Source organism: Vombatus ursinus, unplaced genomic scaffold (assembly GCF_900497805.2).
Source record: "Vombatus ursinus unplaced genomic scaffold, bare-nosed wombat genome assembly UNPS02014818.1, whole genome shotgun sequence".
Taxonomy (NCBI): Eukaryota; Metazoa; Chordata; class Mammalia; order Diprotodontia; family Vombatidae; genus Vombatus; species Vombatus ursinus.
The window spans coordinates 19,080,369-19,097,753 of NW_020954596.1; the positions used below are offsets into that span (position 1 = coordinate 19,080,369).

General features: G+C 41.1%; 1 protein-coding gene across 1 annotated transcript in view; it reads right to left on the reverse strand.

Annotated features, from left to right (window-relative positions):
• Positions 1-10,285: 10,285 nt before the first annotated feature.
• WDR1 (WD repeat domain 1) overlaps positions 10,286-17,385 on the reverse strand; it is a 57,264-nt gene continuing 50,164 nt past the window's right edge. The window contains exons 14-15 of the mRNA XM_027836140.1: positions 16,173-16,317; positions 10,286-11,350 (exon numbers count right to left, since the gene is read on the reverse strand). Coding sequence (XP_027691941.1) covers positions 11,244-11,350; positions 16,173-16,317 — 252 coding nt within the window. The 3' untranslated portion in view covers positions 10,286-11,243. The remainder of the gene's footprint in view (positions 11,351-16,172; positions 16,318-17,385) is intronic.

Genomic DNA, 17,385 nt, shown 5'->3' on the forward strand with positions numbered 1-17,385 from the left:
TTTGCAATCTGGCTCCAGTCTGGCCTTCAGGGCTTAATACACGTTTCTCTTTTCCATGTACCCCAGGTTAGAGACAAACCGGACCATCTGCTGTACCTCATAATGACGTTCCATCTCCTGCCTCAGAGGTGTATTCCACACTCTGTGAGGTTATCCTGTTCGTTTTCCCATTATTTGTATTTACTTTTATGCCTTGGGACAGCAGTACCTCCAAACTCACCATCCTTGCTTAGAGCCCCAGTTCCACAGCTACCACTGGGGGGGCAATCACTGTGGATAGAGTTCACTTTCCTTGCCACCACTACCACGTGCCACCATAGGGCAGTGAAATCCATAAGGCCCCGGAGTGATAGTACCTTCCAGATCATCGGTACTGCTTCCAGCCCCTCCCTACACCCACTGCTGTCTGTGGAATCAAGTACTTAGTGAATGATTGTTGATGGATTATTGATGCAGGTCAAGTGACTTGAAATCACTGAGGACTGTTCCATACTGTCTAGACATGGAATGCAACTCCCTGTTAATGGTTTATTTGGTCTTACCCTTCTCAGTCCAGAGATCATTTTCTTGGAGATGAGGGGAAGGGGCAAGGGAAGATGGGAGGGGGAAACCAAACAAGCAAAACAGGAGTTGGAAAACTCTGCTTTTTATCAGACCATGAACAGGTCCTGCCTCTTTGATCTTGTTCTTGACTTCTCCCTCCCCAAAATAGCTCACGGAGGGGAAAAAAAAGTTTTGATCATCCTAGAATTTATCACAAACTTCAGCTTGTTTTAAGCTTTAAATTGTCCATGTTGCTCTTTTTGCCTGACCAGCCTTGCCCCTATTTCTCCATGTGTTGTCTTTCTATTTATCCTTCAAAGTCAAACTCAAAGGTCATCTCCCTTCTGAGAAATGTCCCTGAACAACCTAATCTTCACTGACCTTTCCCCTCTGGGTCCTAAAATAGCAATTTGCTTGTTTGCACCCCTTACGTATTTTATAGAGAGTAACACAAACTACTTGGGTTACAAGAGTTTACGTATAACACAAAGTAAATGGGGGCACACTGGGTGGAAGCCCTGTGGCAGGTGAACAAGAGGACCTAGGCCAGAATCACACAGGATGGGTAGCTTGGGTTGCAAACTGGAGGATACATCCAAATCATTGAGATCACAGATTTATTTGAGTAACACATTTTACCTCCACTAGATTGCCAAAGCAACTTAAGAGATGGAAGCTTGTTTTATATAAACATATTTCTCCTGAAGCCTAGCAGTAGTGTTCTGCACACAGGAGGTACTTAACATATTTGATAAATTGAATTGTGAAATATTTCCAAGATGGCTCAAATGCAATCTCATTCATGGGTTCCATCAATCCTACCCACTTCTCTCCCTCTGCATCCCCAAAAACAACCTCTCCATTGTCACACCCATCATCCATCTATCATATAGTAAGAGGGCCTTTATTCACAGAATTTCATTAGAATAAATGCCAGAAGTAATTTACTCCAGCCCATACCTAATAATGAATCCCTCCCAATGTGCAACAAAGGGTTATCTAACTTTTGTTTAAACCTCTCCCAATGGTAGCAGGAACCTCTCCATCTCAGACAGGACATTCCATTCATTTCATTGTCAGGAAGTTATTCTTTACATCAAATAGAAATTTTTGCTCTTTTGTAACTCTGACCATTTGCTTCTAGTTTCGTCCTCTGGAGTTAAGCAGATGAAGTCTAATTCCTTTAAATACTCATAGACAACTATCACACTCCCCAAGCCTGCTTTTTTCCAAACTAAACATCCCTGATCTCCAAATGATCCTTCCGTGGTTATCAACTCAGGGCATTTCAGTATTGTGGCTGCCATCCAGCTTATCAACATCCTTCCTAAAATATAGTACCCAGAACTGGATACAAGACTCCAGGTATGGATTGACAAGGACTATGCCAGAGCATAGTATCGCCTTCTTATTCCTGGAAGCTCTGCCTTCCAATGGAGCCCAACATCTCATCAGGTCTTATGGCTTCCTTATCACACTATGGTCTCCAGTTGGGTTGGCAGGCCACTTTCAAGGCTCTGGATAGCTCCCAACCACTCCACCCAAAGAAACTGATGTCAAATTCTTCTTCTCTGGTCTTATAAATGTGAAGTCAGTTTTTTTTTTTAAACATGAGTAAGATTCTAGCTTTATTTCTGTTCGTTAAATTTTTAGATTAGACCCTAATGTTTTAATCTGTCACGATATTTTAGGAACCTGTCACCCCATGTCGTCTACCACCCACAACTTTGTGTCAGTGAAATTCTTAAGCATGACAAAACATACCTTTATCTCAATCACTGACAAAAATGTTAAATAGTGCATTAACCCCTAGGGTGCTCAACTAGACACCTTCCAAATGAGCATCAAACCATCAACAACTACTGTTTGGGTGTGGCTACTTAACCAGTTGTTTACGCTTTGGTGCCATAACCTGTGGCCTGTCTTAGTAAATTAGGTGTCAGCCCCTACTATTGGTCTGTGTGTTCCATGGTTGGAAGGGGTGGGAGACAGAGATCTAGTCTCACTCATTTTTATCTCCCCAATAGCATTTGGCAGCGCCTTGTACCTAGCACAAGTTATATGTGTGTGTGCACACACATGTATATACATGCATGTAAACACATGTATATAACATGTGTATATATATATATATTTTTTGAGCCAATACAGACATTTAGGTAAGTGCAGAGTAGAGAGAGAAGGTAGAAACTGGATACAGGCGCTAGAAATGAAGGAAGACAAGCAAAGAGAGGCAGGTTTAATCATCATTATTATTAACAACTCATTGAATGCACGAGAATACTTAACATTTAGTGACAGTCAGCAACATAGCAGGCATTGTGCAATTTTAACAGGAGAAATATCGATCAACAGTGCCACTGGGATGGCCTGAACAAGAGCTAGTCTATGCATCTAATTAACAGAATAGTTAATGTCTTAAAGGATTGAATTGCCGTTCATAGAATCATCATTGTATAGAGGTTAAGGGACCAAGGTCAGGTCAGGTAGTTCAGTTCCCTTGGTTGAGGAAACTGAGGCTTAAATTAGCAACTGTTAGACTAAAAGCCAAATCTTCTGACTTTTAGTCTAGTACCGTTTTGATCACACCAATTATGTAAATGCACAGTATTACAAATCTAATCACAGATTTTGAGTCTGAAGGCAATGTATTCTAGGATCCTTTCTCATTACATCAATTATGTGAATACACACTGTAACAAATCTCCTAATCACAGATTTTGAGTTTGAAGGCAATGTAATCCAAACCCTTCATTTTTATAGCTGTAAAAATGAATCCCAGAGAGATGTGACTTAAGTCAGAGTTTGAAATCATGGAGATTGTTAATAATAATGATCACAGCTCTCAGAGCTAGATGAGACCTCATGTGATCATCTCGTCCACTCTCCTGCCTTTGGGCAGGCCAGGCATTATCCCCATTTTTATGGTTCCCAATAATTAATAAGTGGAGTTATCACATCAACCTTTACAGTAAAAGACCACCTTTGAGATGGTGAGCAAACACGGAAGCATGGTTACTTCACAGGAGGCTGTCATTATGATAGCATTCTATTTTATTAAAGCACAAAACCACTGTACAAGAAGACAGGCTTCTATATGATTTTCATTAGAATACAAATCTCCATTTTCAGAAAAAAATAGTTTACATCACAGTGACTGTCAAACCATCATCTGACCGAGGCTTTCATGCAGGTTCCACGGAGTGGACTAGAGGAGCCCCATGGTTCACCCCATGGGGAAGATTGGTAGAATCATCGACTTTACATAAGATGGAACAATTACTACACAGGAGATGATCTGTGGAACAATAACCCAACAAGTAACTATTATCTTAACCAACAAGCAATGGAGAGAGAAAGTGTGGTCACTCATGCCAACACCAGACAGAACAGACACAAGCCATCCCAGGACACAGAAACTTAGAGTTGGAGGGGGCCAAGAACCCTTTTGGTAAGGAATTTTACAATCTCAGAGCTGAAATAGACCTCTTAGGTTATCTAGTCCAAAACCTTGCCATCCTAAAACATGTACGTCTTCTGTTCCCTACCTGCACACGGGCACACATAAAGTCACTGCCTGGGACCCTCCAGGGATGGGTTCTGGAGCCAGCTTAGTATGATTTTGTTGGGATGACTGGGTACTGATCTAAAAATCAAACTTGAGAGGGCAGAGTCAAACGTGACATTTTTGTCTTAGCTCCTCCACAACAACCTAAAGTCAGACTTGGAGAAGAATCTTTTTTTTTTTTTTTTTTTGAGCCATGTAAATGATAAGAAATTCACAACCTCTGAAGGCAGATGATTGCACGTTTTTGATAGTTCTAATTATAAAGAAGTCATTCCTCATATCAGGCTGGAATCTGCCTTTCTTTTGTCCAATGAATCTTCTACGCTGTATGGAGTCAAGCAGACCTCCGTAACAGTGCAAAAAAAGAGGGAAATGGAAAATTACCAGGAGCAAGGGAAACAAGGACGTCACTGAAGTGATTTGGAAAGCTTGCAAAAATCCAGAAGTTGACCAACCTCAGACACTTGACACTTACTACCTGTGTGACCTGGGCAAGTCACTTAACCCCGATTGCCTCACCAAAAAGAAAAAAAAATTCAGAAGTTGCAATAGCTCTAAGCAAGTTCTAGAACTTTCCATTTTGCAGGCACACCTAAGCTCACAAGGCCAGCTCACATCATACAGGTCTAGTCCTTGTCCTGAAAGACTCCCCCGTGACCTCGGGAAGGAGGATTTTCCTTTTTTGGACCCTTCCTCCATGACAGTATTGGACTAAATGGTCCTGTATTAGATCTGGATTTCAAAGCTAGAAGGACCCTTACAGAGTCTAGTCTACGTCACCCTCCACCCCCAACAGATGGAGAATCCTACATCTGCCCAAGATGACAATGGAAATGAATGGCAGAGCTGAAATTCAAACTCCTGTTTCCAGCCCAGGAAACTTTCTACTGCCCCACCATCTCTAATGTCTCTGTTGACTCTAATACCCCATGCTTGGTCCCAAAGTAACTGTTTTATTTATGCTGTTAATGCTATTGAGTTTTAATGTCAGTGAAGGAGCGGTTACGGGGGTGAATATGTGTTTGGTGTGTCTGTGTGGGACAGAAAGGGATAAAGCATAACAAGAGAGCAAGTGAGGCAGAATTCAAGACGAGGGAGATGCAGAAAAATTGAGAGCGGGTGATGGAGATAACTGGTGACAGAGACAGAATAAGGTAAAAACTGGAGAGGAAGACTGGAAAAGTGAGCAAGAACAAAGAAGCAAGAGAGCTAGGAGTGCGCAGGAGCAAGAACCAAGCACGCTCAAGCCAGCAAGTGCAAAAGCAGGTGAGAGCAACCCAGGGAGGGGACCAGATCCAGAAGAAAACAGAACAAGGGAGCAGAAGCAGGCAAGGAAAGCAGCGGCAGAGACCTCAAAGAAGTCATCCTATAATATTTTTGGTACAAAGGATTATGAAGTTAAGGAAGTGGGGAAATCTTAAGAAAAAAGAAAACTACACATCAGTCAAACGAGTTCCTTAAACGCTAGATCTGACGATTCAGAAAACCAGAGGGAAGAGCATCCACGAAGAAGGTGGCTTGGCATGAGGGAACACAGGGCCACCAATGGAGTGTAGAGGTCTTGGATCAAAGGAAGAGTCAGAAGAAAAATTTCCAGCTGTTGAAACAAACACACACACAGACACACACACACACACACACACACAAGTTGGGCTGGAATCCAGATTCTCAGGATCTTAGAAAAGTTGGACCGTTTCCATGCTAAACATCACAGGTCCTTCTAGCCCTAGATAACGCCTGCTTGAAACAATACCGACCAGCCGGGTTGAGTCCTATCTCAGAATGCATGATCAGAAGGGGCAAACAAACCCCAAGGGCTTGCAAACAAGACCAACCCCATTGTTCCCCTTTGCAAAATGAGAGCCAACTAATTATTAGACCACAGATGTAGCGCTGGAAAAGACAAAAAGAATCATCCAGCCTAATTCCCCTATTTTACAGATGATGCAATTGAGACCCAGACAGGGCAAGTATCCTGCCCAAAGTCACATAATAAAGATTAAGAGCCAGGATTCAAACCCCAATGTTTCTATTAGATATCCTCACAATCGTCTTCTCTTTACAAAGGAGGAAACTGAAACTCAGAGAATTTAAAAGTCACTTGCCTGCCCCCATTATCACGCTGTTAGTAGACATGGGAGATGGTGTTTAAAATGTGTCTGCTCCTTTTCTATCTAACCTCTTTCCACTACACTAGCTATCCAGGGTTGTGAGCAAGAGATAGAGGTGTAGCTTCTAACTGGGATTCTGTTCACTTGGGACACCTTGTCAAATAATAGGAAGGTAGAGGCCTGAAGTGGGGCATTAACGAGGAGGACAGGTATGCCAGTACCCCTGGAAAAGGGCTGGATTGGAACTCCACACTGTTGGGGAGAGATGAGATCGTCAGCATCACCAGCCCTCCCCTTTAGTGGAGGATCAAATGTGAGGGAAGATGGTAGGATGGAGAAAGGAACCATCTTGTCCCCAGATCTTACTCCTTAAAGGCCTAAAAATACCACTTGATACATAAAAAAAACTTTTGTTGGCTAGGCAATGGGGTTAAGTGACTTGCCCAGGGTCACACGGTTAGTGTGTGTTATGTGTCTGAGGCTGCATTTGAACTCGGGTCTTCCTGACTCCAGGGCCGGTGCTCTATCCACTGCACCACCTAGCTGCCCCAACATATACATTTATAAAACATTTAACTATCCACTGTCCCTTTACAAAGACACAGTGGGGAAGGCTGAATAAGTATTATAATTCACCATGTATCCACAGCCAAGGAAATTGAAGGAAAGCAACGTGGCACCGTGGAGAGAGCACTGGATCTGGTATCAGGAAGACCTAGGTTCAAAGTCTACCATAGGCATTTACTGGCACTCGTACCCTGGGCAAATCACTTAACTTCTCAGCCTTAGATTCTTCATCTGTCAAATGAGAATTGGTCCCTTCCAGCTCTAAATCTATGACTCTATGGAGCAGTTAATTACCTTGCCAAGAATCACCTGGCTAAGATGATATGGAATGAAACATCTAGTCAGATCTTTTCATTTTACAGAGCAGAAAAAGAGACCCTTGAGAGGGGACTTCTCTTAGGCCAAGCTAGTTAGCAGCAACCCAGGCCTCAGAGTCCAGGGTTGTCTCAGCTCCAATCTGGTAGGGAAAAGATTTCTTTAGATATCTCGATAAATTCCCCTTCCCATGTTCTTATGCCTTAAACAAAAAACCCCTCAAGCATGACAACAGACTATGAAGCATTTTTTAATAATTTTTTTTCCCTTTTTAGGCAATTGGGGTTAAGTGACTTGCCCCGGGTCACACAGCTAGTAAATGTCAAGTGTTTGGTCTGAGTCCAGATTTGAACTCAGGTCCTCCTAACTTCAGGGCTGGTGCTCTACCCATTGTGCCACCTAGCTGCCCCTAATAAACATTTATTAAACTACAGGTTCTTAAGACTCAATGACAACAGCTTTGACTGCATTTTTACAATACGGCATTAACAAATGTGAGCAGGGTGCTCTGGCAGGCTCTTAGGAGCATTCTATACCCACTGGGCAATGTAGACTGGTGATCTGATTACCTGGCAACGGTAGGGGGTGAATGAAGCTGAATTAGCAGCAACTCATTGCTCTCTGGGGAAAAGGGCAGTGCTGAGGCTGGTGATGTCAAAGGATGTTTTTAGGAATGAGAACCTTCTCTCTCTCTCTTTCCATGATGCTGAAAAAGTAAACTAAGACAGCACCCCTTTCAAAAGTGCCCTTCAAAAAAAGGACGGGTAGAGGGGCTTTAAAGCAAAGGGAAAGTTCTTTTTTCTGCTTAAGACAACCAAATGCAGGGCTGGGTGGGCCGAGGGTTGTTGAGACCTGCCCAGCACCAGTTTGCAGGGACAGCTGTGTTTGCTCACCTGTCCCATCCCTTTAACCGGAAGCAACTCTGAAAAGCTTGGTTCTTGGCAAAAGGTCTTCTCTCAAAAAGGACTTCCTAATTCCATAGAATCTATCAGGTGAGAAGGGAATAGCAAGGTAACACTCACTCGTGCTTGTTGTCATATTAAATACAAAAGGCAACAGACTATCTAAATCTCCTGGACTTTTTAAAAGGGAGGATATATTTATGTAAAATGACCTTTCCTTAGGCCTGCCCTTGAGGATTAATTTAAAGGCAAACATAGACCACAGAATTAATTGCAAGAAACCTTAGAGATAATTTAATGCAATCCCCATTTCACAGAAAAACAAACTGAGACCAATTAGGACTGATTCACCCTTTGTCACAAAAGCTAACAAAACTCTATTTGAGAACTATCCACTATAGTACATTTCTTTTTGATTGAGAAGTGATTTGTAAACCATGAGGGTCTACAGGAACATAAATTATTATTTGAGCAGATGTGGAATAAGTCAAATAATCTCTCCTTTATACCATAACCTGTCTTTACTTATATACAGAAGGGACCTTAGAGGTTACCTAGCCCCAACCCCCTTTTCTTTCCCCCAAAAGACGAAGAAATTGAAGCACTGAGATTAAGTGATTTGCCCAGTTAATAAGTGGCAGGGCTGGGATTCTAACTCCTGTCCTAGGGCCCCAAATTTAATGCTCCAGTCATTCGGCCACACCCATATTGATCATCCCAAGGGAGCAGATGCACTCAATAAAGACACACTTTCAAGTGCAGGCAGGAAGGTGAGCTGTCTGTCTATGAGGATTCATAGGAAACCACACAAGGCTGCAAGAAACAAGACTCACTGCTTTTTTTGCTGATGCCTTTAGACTAAGCCTGGGGCTGGCGAGGCAGCTTCAATCTTGTGTTCACAGTCAGGAAGAGGGAAAGGCTTAGTATGTATCCAGGGGAGCAGCCTTAGGAAGAGAAGACACTGCATTCCTACAGCAGAAAAAATGATAACCTGGGGAGAAGAGAACCAGGAGAAAGAAAGTGCCAGCTCTGCCTCTCCTCTCTGGAAAATAACTCACATTAATACAGGATCTTAAAGGTTTACAAAGTACTTTCCTTATATCCATGCTTTGAGCTGTGTAGGAAACAGCCTTAGAGTGACCTGCTTATAGTCATGATATGAATCCAGGTCTCCTGAGGCCAAGCCCAGTACCCATTCTACCACACTGCACATGCTGTAAATTAAAGGGCAAGGGGTGTGTGTTAAGTTATAATCTCTAGGTCTCCTTCAGCTCTGATGCTTTTACATCCTAAGACTCATCCTAGAGCCTCAGTGTTCTGAGTTTACATTTATTAAGGTATTACAAGAGACTATCTGGAGAAAGGGGATGGTTGGGAAGTGGACCAAGAAAGCCTCTGAAACTTCTTGGTGATAAAAGTATAAACATTTTCCATTTTGTAAGAAACTAAATTTTCCATTTTTGTGTGTGGGTGTTGAGGGCTACCATAGGACAAACCTTTCTCTTAAGAGTATCTGGTCCCCCTCACTGCAATACAATTATTCCTAACAGGAACTTGAAATGAGATGGAACCAAATTCAGCAGCTGAAAAAGATTCATTTCTTAAAACCCAGGTTTTGCCTTTGAACCCAGGCCTACTTTACCATATTGCAAGGGGGCATGGAATGATGGAAAGAATGCAGAAGTGGGAGTTGGAAAAGCTGGGTTCCAATACTTGCTCTAACACTCCTTAGCTCTGTGGCCCTGGGCAACTCACAGTGAGCTTGACTTTCCCACTCTATTAAACAGCGATAGTAACTGTCCCACCTAGCTGACAAGCGTGTTGGCAGGACAAATGTGTTGAGATTAAAGTGCTACGTAGTTAAAACCATTTTCTTTACAATAAAAAGTCAAGGATTGGCCTTGCAAAATTACAGTTACAAGGAACTTTCAACAACATCTACTTCAACCCCTCATTTTCCAAATAAAGTCATCACACAGCTAGTTAGTGTATGAGGCAAGACTAGAACCCAAGTCTCTCAGGCTACTCCTGGCCCTTCAGTCTGCAATGCTCCGAGGAGAACAGCATCAGGTGTGGGGTAGAAAGGCCCAGTTCCATCCTTCATTGCTGCCTTGACATGAAGCTAACACACAGTGCAGAAAGATATTCAATTTCTCATTCATTCCCAAGACCATAGTCTTAGCTCAAACTTTGCCCAACCAACTGCAGGAATTTATCCACATTTCACATTTGTATTTCTTACACAATTAAAAAATAAAATTAAATGAAATCCCGAGTCATGGTGCTTTATACTTACTTTAATTTCTGCACTGAAAAAGAAAAAAAAGGTAAAAATTACCATAGATTAGCTTACAGTGATTTCATCTTTCTGCCCTCAAAGAAAAAGGCAAATGAAAGACATTGAAATGGGGACCAGCACTCACGTAGTCCAAAAGAAAACAAGGTTTCTAAAAAATCCAAAGATGGCGCCATTATCATCAATAAGCAACAGTTTAAGTACATAGGAAAAAAAAAAAAACATGTTTGCATCTTTAAAATGAAGCACAAAACCTGATGTGAAATACACAAAACATTTATTAACGTAAATACATTTATTTACGTATGTACCCCATCTTCGAAGGAGGGAGGAATTTTGAGGCAATGCTTAGGTGCAGGCTATCTCAGCCATAAGATTAGCACCCTGGCCAAGTCTGGATCACAACAAATACTCACGAGGAGAGTTAGTACAGAAATGTTCTGTAAATCGTGGGGCAGAAATATGAGAAGTCTGCTCTCATGGAGTCAGAAAGCCAGCGTGTCTAGCTGGGCAGATAAAATAGTACTGAGAAAGAGTGCTCCCCTTTTAAAAACGAGGCCTCGTGGGGTTGTTGTTCCTTCTGGAATGTTCAGCATAATAAAATTTGGTTTTTTGTCTGTTATTTCCACCCCCCTCCCCAAGCTCCAGATATAATGTAAGTGCTTCTTTTTTTTTCTTTTCTTTTTTTAATGTGCAAACTGTTACTGGCTAAAGCTTTCGAAATACATTAGCAGATATGAACACCCTGTAAAGATAGGAGGATAATGATTAATTCATAGTACCCCCTCCCCATCCTCTTCTCCCACAATTGGGGGGGGGAGACTGAGAGGTGGAGGGGGTAGGAAGGGAAGCATTACAGAAATAAAGGACATGTCCCACTGAAGTAATTCTAAGTCCCTGATTCGGTCCTTCCAAAGAGAGGGCTTGGTGGCTGGGGGTCCCTAGTAGGAGATTGTCCACTCTTTGACAGAGGCGTCGTGGGAGGTTGTGACCAGCGTATGTTCGTCCAGCCAAGCCAAACTGCTGACGTGATGTAACCTATGGGCATCTAGGAAAAGCAGAACCTTGTTTTAGGGAAGGAAGCACACACAAAGGCCCGACTGCTAAACCTGTACTGATTTTGTTTAGGGATGATGACAGCTCACATTTCTCTGGGTTCCCATTCAAGGCTTAGAAGGCACTTTCTCATAGCAAACCTGGGAGGAAGGTCACACGATGACTTATTATCGCTATAAAATGGGGGATTTAAATGAGGGAATGGATGTTTGTGTGGAGTATTAAATGTGTGTATTTTAAAGTGCTTTGCAAACCTCCCAGCACTAGCTATGTACAGAAATGCTAAGGATTATTATTATAAAGGAGTTTCTCTTGGCTTGCAAACATTACGTGGGATTACAGTCAATATTTGAGAATCTGGGGTTTCACTGGTCTCTATCCTTCGACAGAGACTACAACTCATCTCTTTGAGAGTAGTCTCAGAGATCAAATAACTTGACCATGGTCACATAGTAGCAGATGGGATTTGAACCCAGATATCACTGACATGAAGTCCAGAACTCTACCTATCAGGCCACACGCTATTGTACCCTTATAATTTCTATGGAAAGATCACTGGAATTGGAGCAAAAAGATGTATGAGTCCTGGTTATGCTCACTAATTCTGTGACTCCTGACAAGTACCTTTACCCCTCTTTGCCTCAATTTTGTTCTTCTGTAAAATGGGAGCGATAAACTTGCACTACTACCTCACAAGGTTGTTATGAGGGAAGTGTTTCATACACCTCAAATTGCCATAGAAATGTGAACTACTAATTTTCTATACCCGAGAAAATCAAATCGATTCCATTCTGTACCACCACCACCATTTTGTATAACTGCCTAAGTCATGTTTCTTTGTCTGAGTTAAGTTCAGAAGTCTAGCCTTCCTGTAAACCACTGTTCTTATGTCAAGGAGACCTGTTATCTCTGTACCAGTAGCTGCTCTTGCAAAGATACAGGTGGACACAGTCAGCTTGCCCTAGCAACAAGAGAATCTCATCCCTTCCACCAAGAGAAACTTAATCCTTCATCCTGCCTATGTACTGCTCTATTTTTATCCACTTTCCCTAAACTCTGAGAAATCTTATAAACCCCACTTGGGGGTTTTTGGTTTGCCAGGGAGCTAGAGTCCCTTTTTATTGGTAATTGCTAACCTTACCAATAAAATGAACATGCTCAGAACTTTGATGCCTCAATTTACTTTAATTTCAATTGTTATAATAGGCAAGCCAGCTAGGAGGACACTTTATTTCTGCCCTAAGGGGTTAACGTATAAGACCTTAAGATATGGATATCTATTAGTCTGGAGAGTTATAGTAATGAGCCAGTGTTAACATCTAATTACTATGTGGAATTCCAGAATGTATTTTATTTAATTAATTTTTAATGACTGATTTTTATACCAAGATGAGTTTTAACTTGAGAAGAGAAGAAAAGCATGTTGAGGGATTTTTTTTTTGAAAGGCCTGGTAAATTTTTTTATTGCTGTTATTGCAACAACATGAAAGAAACAACTGTTTCTAGCTTTAAGTTATGATTAGCGAAATTTGCTATTTGAAGTAAAAATGTCTTGGGGTTATAATATGGTGATATTTTGAGTTTTGAATTCAGGTACAAATATCTGAATGATCATTAAGTCACTAAGCCACTATTCAAGGGAAAAGTCACAAGTTGCTCAAAGAGAGTGTAATATGAGAACTGCTGCAGATGGATGGATGTCTGTTTCTGGGAAAATTGAGGAGATGACCTTGGCTTGGGGAAGGTAGGATCCTTCTGACTCAGTTTCCCTATTGTGTTATTTCCTTTTTTTGAACAGGACTGTTTCCCATCTGGTTAATCCTGAGCCTGGCTATGGTACCCTGTGAATAAGATGGAACTTTTCTGCATGACTGGCTGTTCCAAATAGAAACTATGACTCTTACTTCAAATCAAAAAGAACTAGAGATGCTTTATCCTCTGTTGAAATCTTTCTGTGCCCTTAGGCTTACGCCTAGATGATCAGTCTTAACATGGTCACACTATGTCCCACCTTCTTCCTTTCACAGCAAATCTAACAATGGCAGGTGAAGTTATAATTTTTTAAAATAAATAAATCTTGTTGCTGCAATACTCCAACACCTCTGCACTGGTATAATAGGATGCAAGAAAAAAAGATCTTACTATTTTCAATCTAAATTTGTAGGCAATTTCATATCCTAAGCAACTAGGTAAATGATTTCTTGGGTTTGCCTCTCCCTTGCTAATCGTTATGATATGGGGATAACATTCTCCTAAGGAGAAGGAGGGGAGAGGGAAGGGGAAGGGAGGGAATTAAGACAAAATGCAAAAATTTTCTAACAAGACAAAGATGTTAAAAAAATTTTTTTAAAAATTAAATGGAGGGGCAGCTAGGTGGCGCAGTGGATAGAACACTGGCCCTGAAGTCAGGAGGATCTGAGTTCAAATCCGGCCTCAGACCAAACATTTGACACTTACTAGCTGTGTGACCCTGGGCAAGTCATTTAACCCCACTTGCCTAAAAACTAAAAAACAAAACAAAAAAAAAATCTACATGTAAAATTACATTATAAATGTGAAGAGTGAAATTATTTTCCTATTTGAAATATCTGTTTGATAATTTTAAGAGACAGAATAGTCCATTTTACACATTAAGGCCTCACAGATTCTTTTTAATATTCATCCTTCAGCTGGTTGTTGGCAGTGACCATATCAGGTATAAGGTTTAGGATGGGTGGGGAACCTGAGGCCTCGAGGCCACATGTGACCCTCTAGGTCTTCAAGTGCAGCCCTCAGAATGAATCCAAACTTCATAGAACAAATCCCCTTAATAAAAGATTTGCTCTGTAAAACTTGGACTCAGTCAAAAGGCTACACCCAAGGACCTAGATAATGACAGAAATGGCAAATGATATGTAACAACTGAAATTCTCTAAAGTTTCAGGTGAACTATGGGTTCTTGATTTGATATTCTTCTTACAGCTCTATTATTAATAAGTTCAGAATCATAAGACTTGAGCTGGTTTTTACCACATGAGCTCATTATTGGAAAAGCAAATTTAGGAGGTTATACTAAATTGTACTGAGCAGTCTTGTTACCAGCAGATTCAAGCAAAATTACCTAGGATTCTCTGCAAGTGAAGCAAATACATTTAGGAAAAGCCCCCTTCAGAGATGCCCTGACAATGAGGCCTATTTCAGAATGTCCAAAAGAAGATGTTTCCAGGGACCAGATGACTACATGGGACATCTGAGATTTAAGATGAAATGTGCTAATTAAATGGACGTTAGATGGTGATTACTAGGATACAAGGAAACTTGACAGTTAATACTGATGATCATTATTACATGACTTTGGCTTTCTGTTTCATGGTATTTATGGTTGTTGAGTTTTCTTGGCTATTTGGTGACATGCAAATCTCCCCTCCCAAATTAGTCCTTGGTGAATCCTCCAAGTAGTATGAATCTCTCACTTGAAACTGGGAAAAGTGTCCATCTCCTCTCTCCAAACTTAGGTAGGTTCTGTCGCTCAAATGGCTTTGCAAAATTGTAAAGTTTTAGATATTCTTACTGCAACTGAGGAAAGGGCTTGCACTATAATTAATCAGTCTTGTTAACCTGACATTAACCAGTCAGGAGAAATTGTGACAAGCCTACATTAAGATCCAATAAATTACAGTAGAAATACAACTATCTCCCCAAAATGACCCCTGGTAGAATCCTTCTGGATTCATTCTGTGCAGGGAAATGGTCTATTAACCACTCGAAGCAAACAGGCTCTTACCACTCTCAGTTTCATTATTCTTTTTAGACTTTGCCTTAGTTGTTGTTAATCCTGTTCTAGATTGGTCCCCAGAAACACTTTTGATAATGTGCACTGCTGATAATGACTACATTAAAAATCTATTAATAAGCTTATAGATAAGACATCCATGGGAGACATGTCTCCCATTGACCAAGGAGGGGAATTGGGAATATCAAATTGATTTCACTTTGTAATTGATTCTATTCTGTACCAACCATTGATACTTTGTATAACTGCTTAAGTAATGTTTCTTTGTCTCTGAGTGAATTTCATAAGTTGTTATCCTGTAAATCACTATTCTACCCGTATGTCAAGGAGACTCTTTACCTCTACCACCAGCTATCTTGCAAAAGATGCAAGTGAACACAATCAGTCTGCCGTAGTAACAAGTAAGAAAATCTCATCCCTTCCTCCAACAGAAACTAGATGACTCAATCCCTCGTCCTGCCTACATGCTGTTCTATTTTTATCCACTTTATCTAAACTCTAAGAAGTCTTGTGAACCCCACCTGCGGATCTTTAGGCTTGTTGAAGAGCTAGAGATCCCTTACCAATAAACTGGACATGCACAAAACTCTGTTGCCTCAGTTTACCTTAATTTCAGTCAATACACCACAATGAGGTATCAAAGGGCAGTTTCACTGGTAGGAAAACTTCCTGTAGGATAATAGCCCAAGCTTGCTCCCTCCCTCTCTGTATATCACTTGCTATACAAGTTGCTTTTAGCCCAAGAATTACTATGCCCCAAACTCAGGGATATGCCAGAGTCAGCTTGTATTGGCATGAGATTTGATTGGTAAAATTTCAACATGAGCATTTACAACTCAGGAAGTGATGTTCTGTCAATCCGTCCAAATATAATAGTGACGGAGAAAATGTTAATAATGAGTGAACTTTAAAAAACGTTTTATATGTTTGTTTGTACTTTTTTAAAAAAAAGGTGGTTGTTAAATACTTGCCAGTACACCCCTGCCCACACTACATTTGAGACCCCAGTGTTGGGTATCCCTGTTGACTGTATACAAATTACCTTGGATCTTGACTCTAGTTTCTGGGTCACTCAGGGTCCAAACATAGACCATCATGTCCATGCCCCCTGAAGCAAAATGTTCATTGTCTGGTGACCAGGCGACACAGACGATTTTTGCGTGATGTCCATAAAAAACGTTGTTCTCCTACATAAGACAAAATAAAATTACATGTGCTTGCATCAAAGGTGTCTGTGCTTCCCATAAAGGTCCTGGGTCCTAAAAGTTTTAAATACACACATGGGCCTGAACAGGCAATCAATGTCCTTCTCCAAACAGGCTCCAAGATTGATAAATATTTTTTCCAATATATTTTTTATTTACTTCATTAAATACTTCCCAATTACATGTAAAAAAGTTTTTAACATTCACTTTAAATTTGAAGTTTTGAGTTCCAAATTTTCCTTTCCCAACCCTTGGGAAGGCAAAGCTTGATAATCCCTAAGCATCTTAGCATCCACCATTCAGCCAAGGTGAAGGCATCTTTAAGAACCCCATGAGAAAGTCAAAATGGATGCCCACTAAGGCAGATACTCTTGGACACTTCTCAGATAACTGCCTGTTGAAGGGACCCAAGAGATCATCTAGGATAAGCTCTTTATTCTACAAAGTAGCCAAGGTCTTAGTGACTTGCCCATGGTCACACAGCTAGTAGGCATCAGAGATGGGATTTGAACCCTGGTCCTCTGATTTCAAAATCACAGCTCTTCACATCATGACAAAGAAGGAAGGTGGCGAAAAGAACTCATGAAAAGAGGAACCTGTCTCAGAGATAGTGGAAAAAACTGTCACTTAGAAAACCATGCACAGGACTTGGCCACATCCTAGAAAATCTCAAAGTCCATAATTGAGCAATTTGGAACATAGCACAGCTTGGACACAGCATTTTGGTAGCCATACCCATCTGGTCCAACCTCTGGATTAACAGAAAAAACACTGGCTTTGGAGTCAAAGGACCCAGAGTCAAAACCTAGCGCTGCCCATTATATACCTATGTGACCATGGGCATGTCATCATTCCTTTGGGCCCTGGAATGCTCCACCTACAAAATGTGTAGACCGAGATGACCCCTAAGTCCCTTTTCCAGCTCTGACATTCCAGGATCCTATCCAATTATCTGGGAGCTGTGTTGTAAGAAGGATTTTGCTTATTACATGTCACTGATATCACCAGGATACCCAGTACTATTATCATAGTATCATTACCTATAGTATC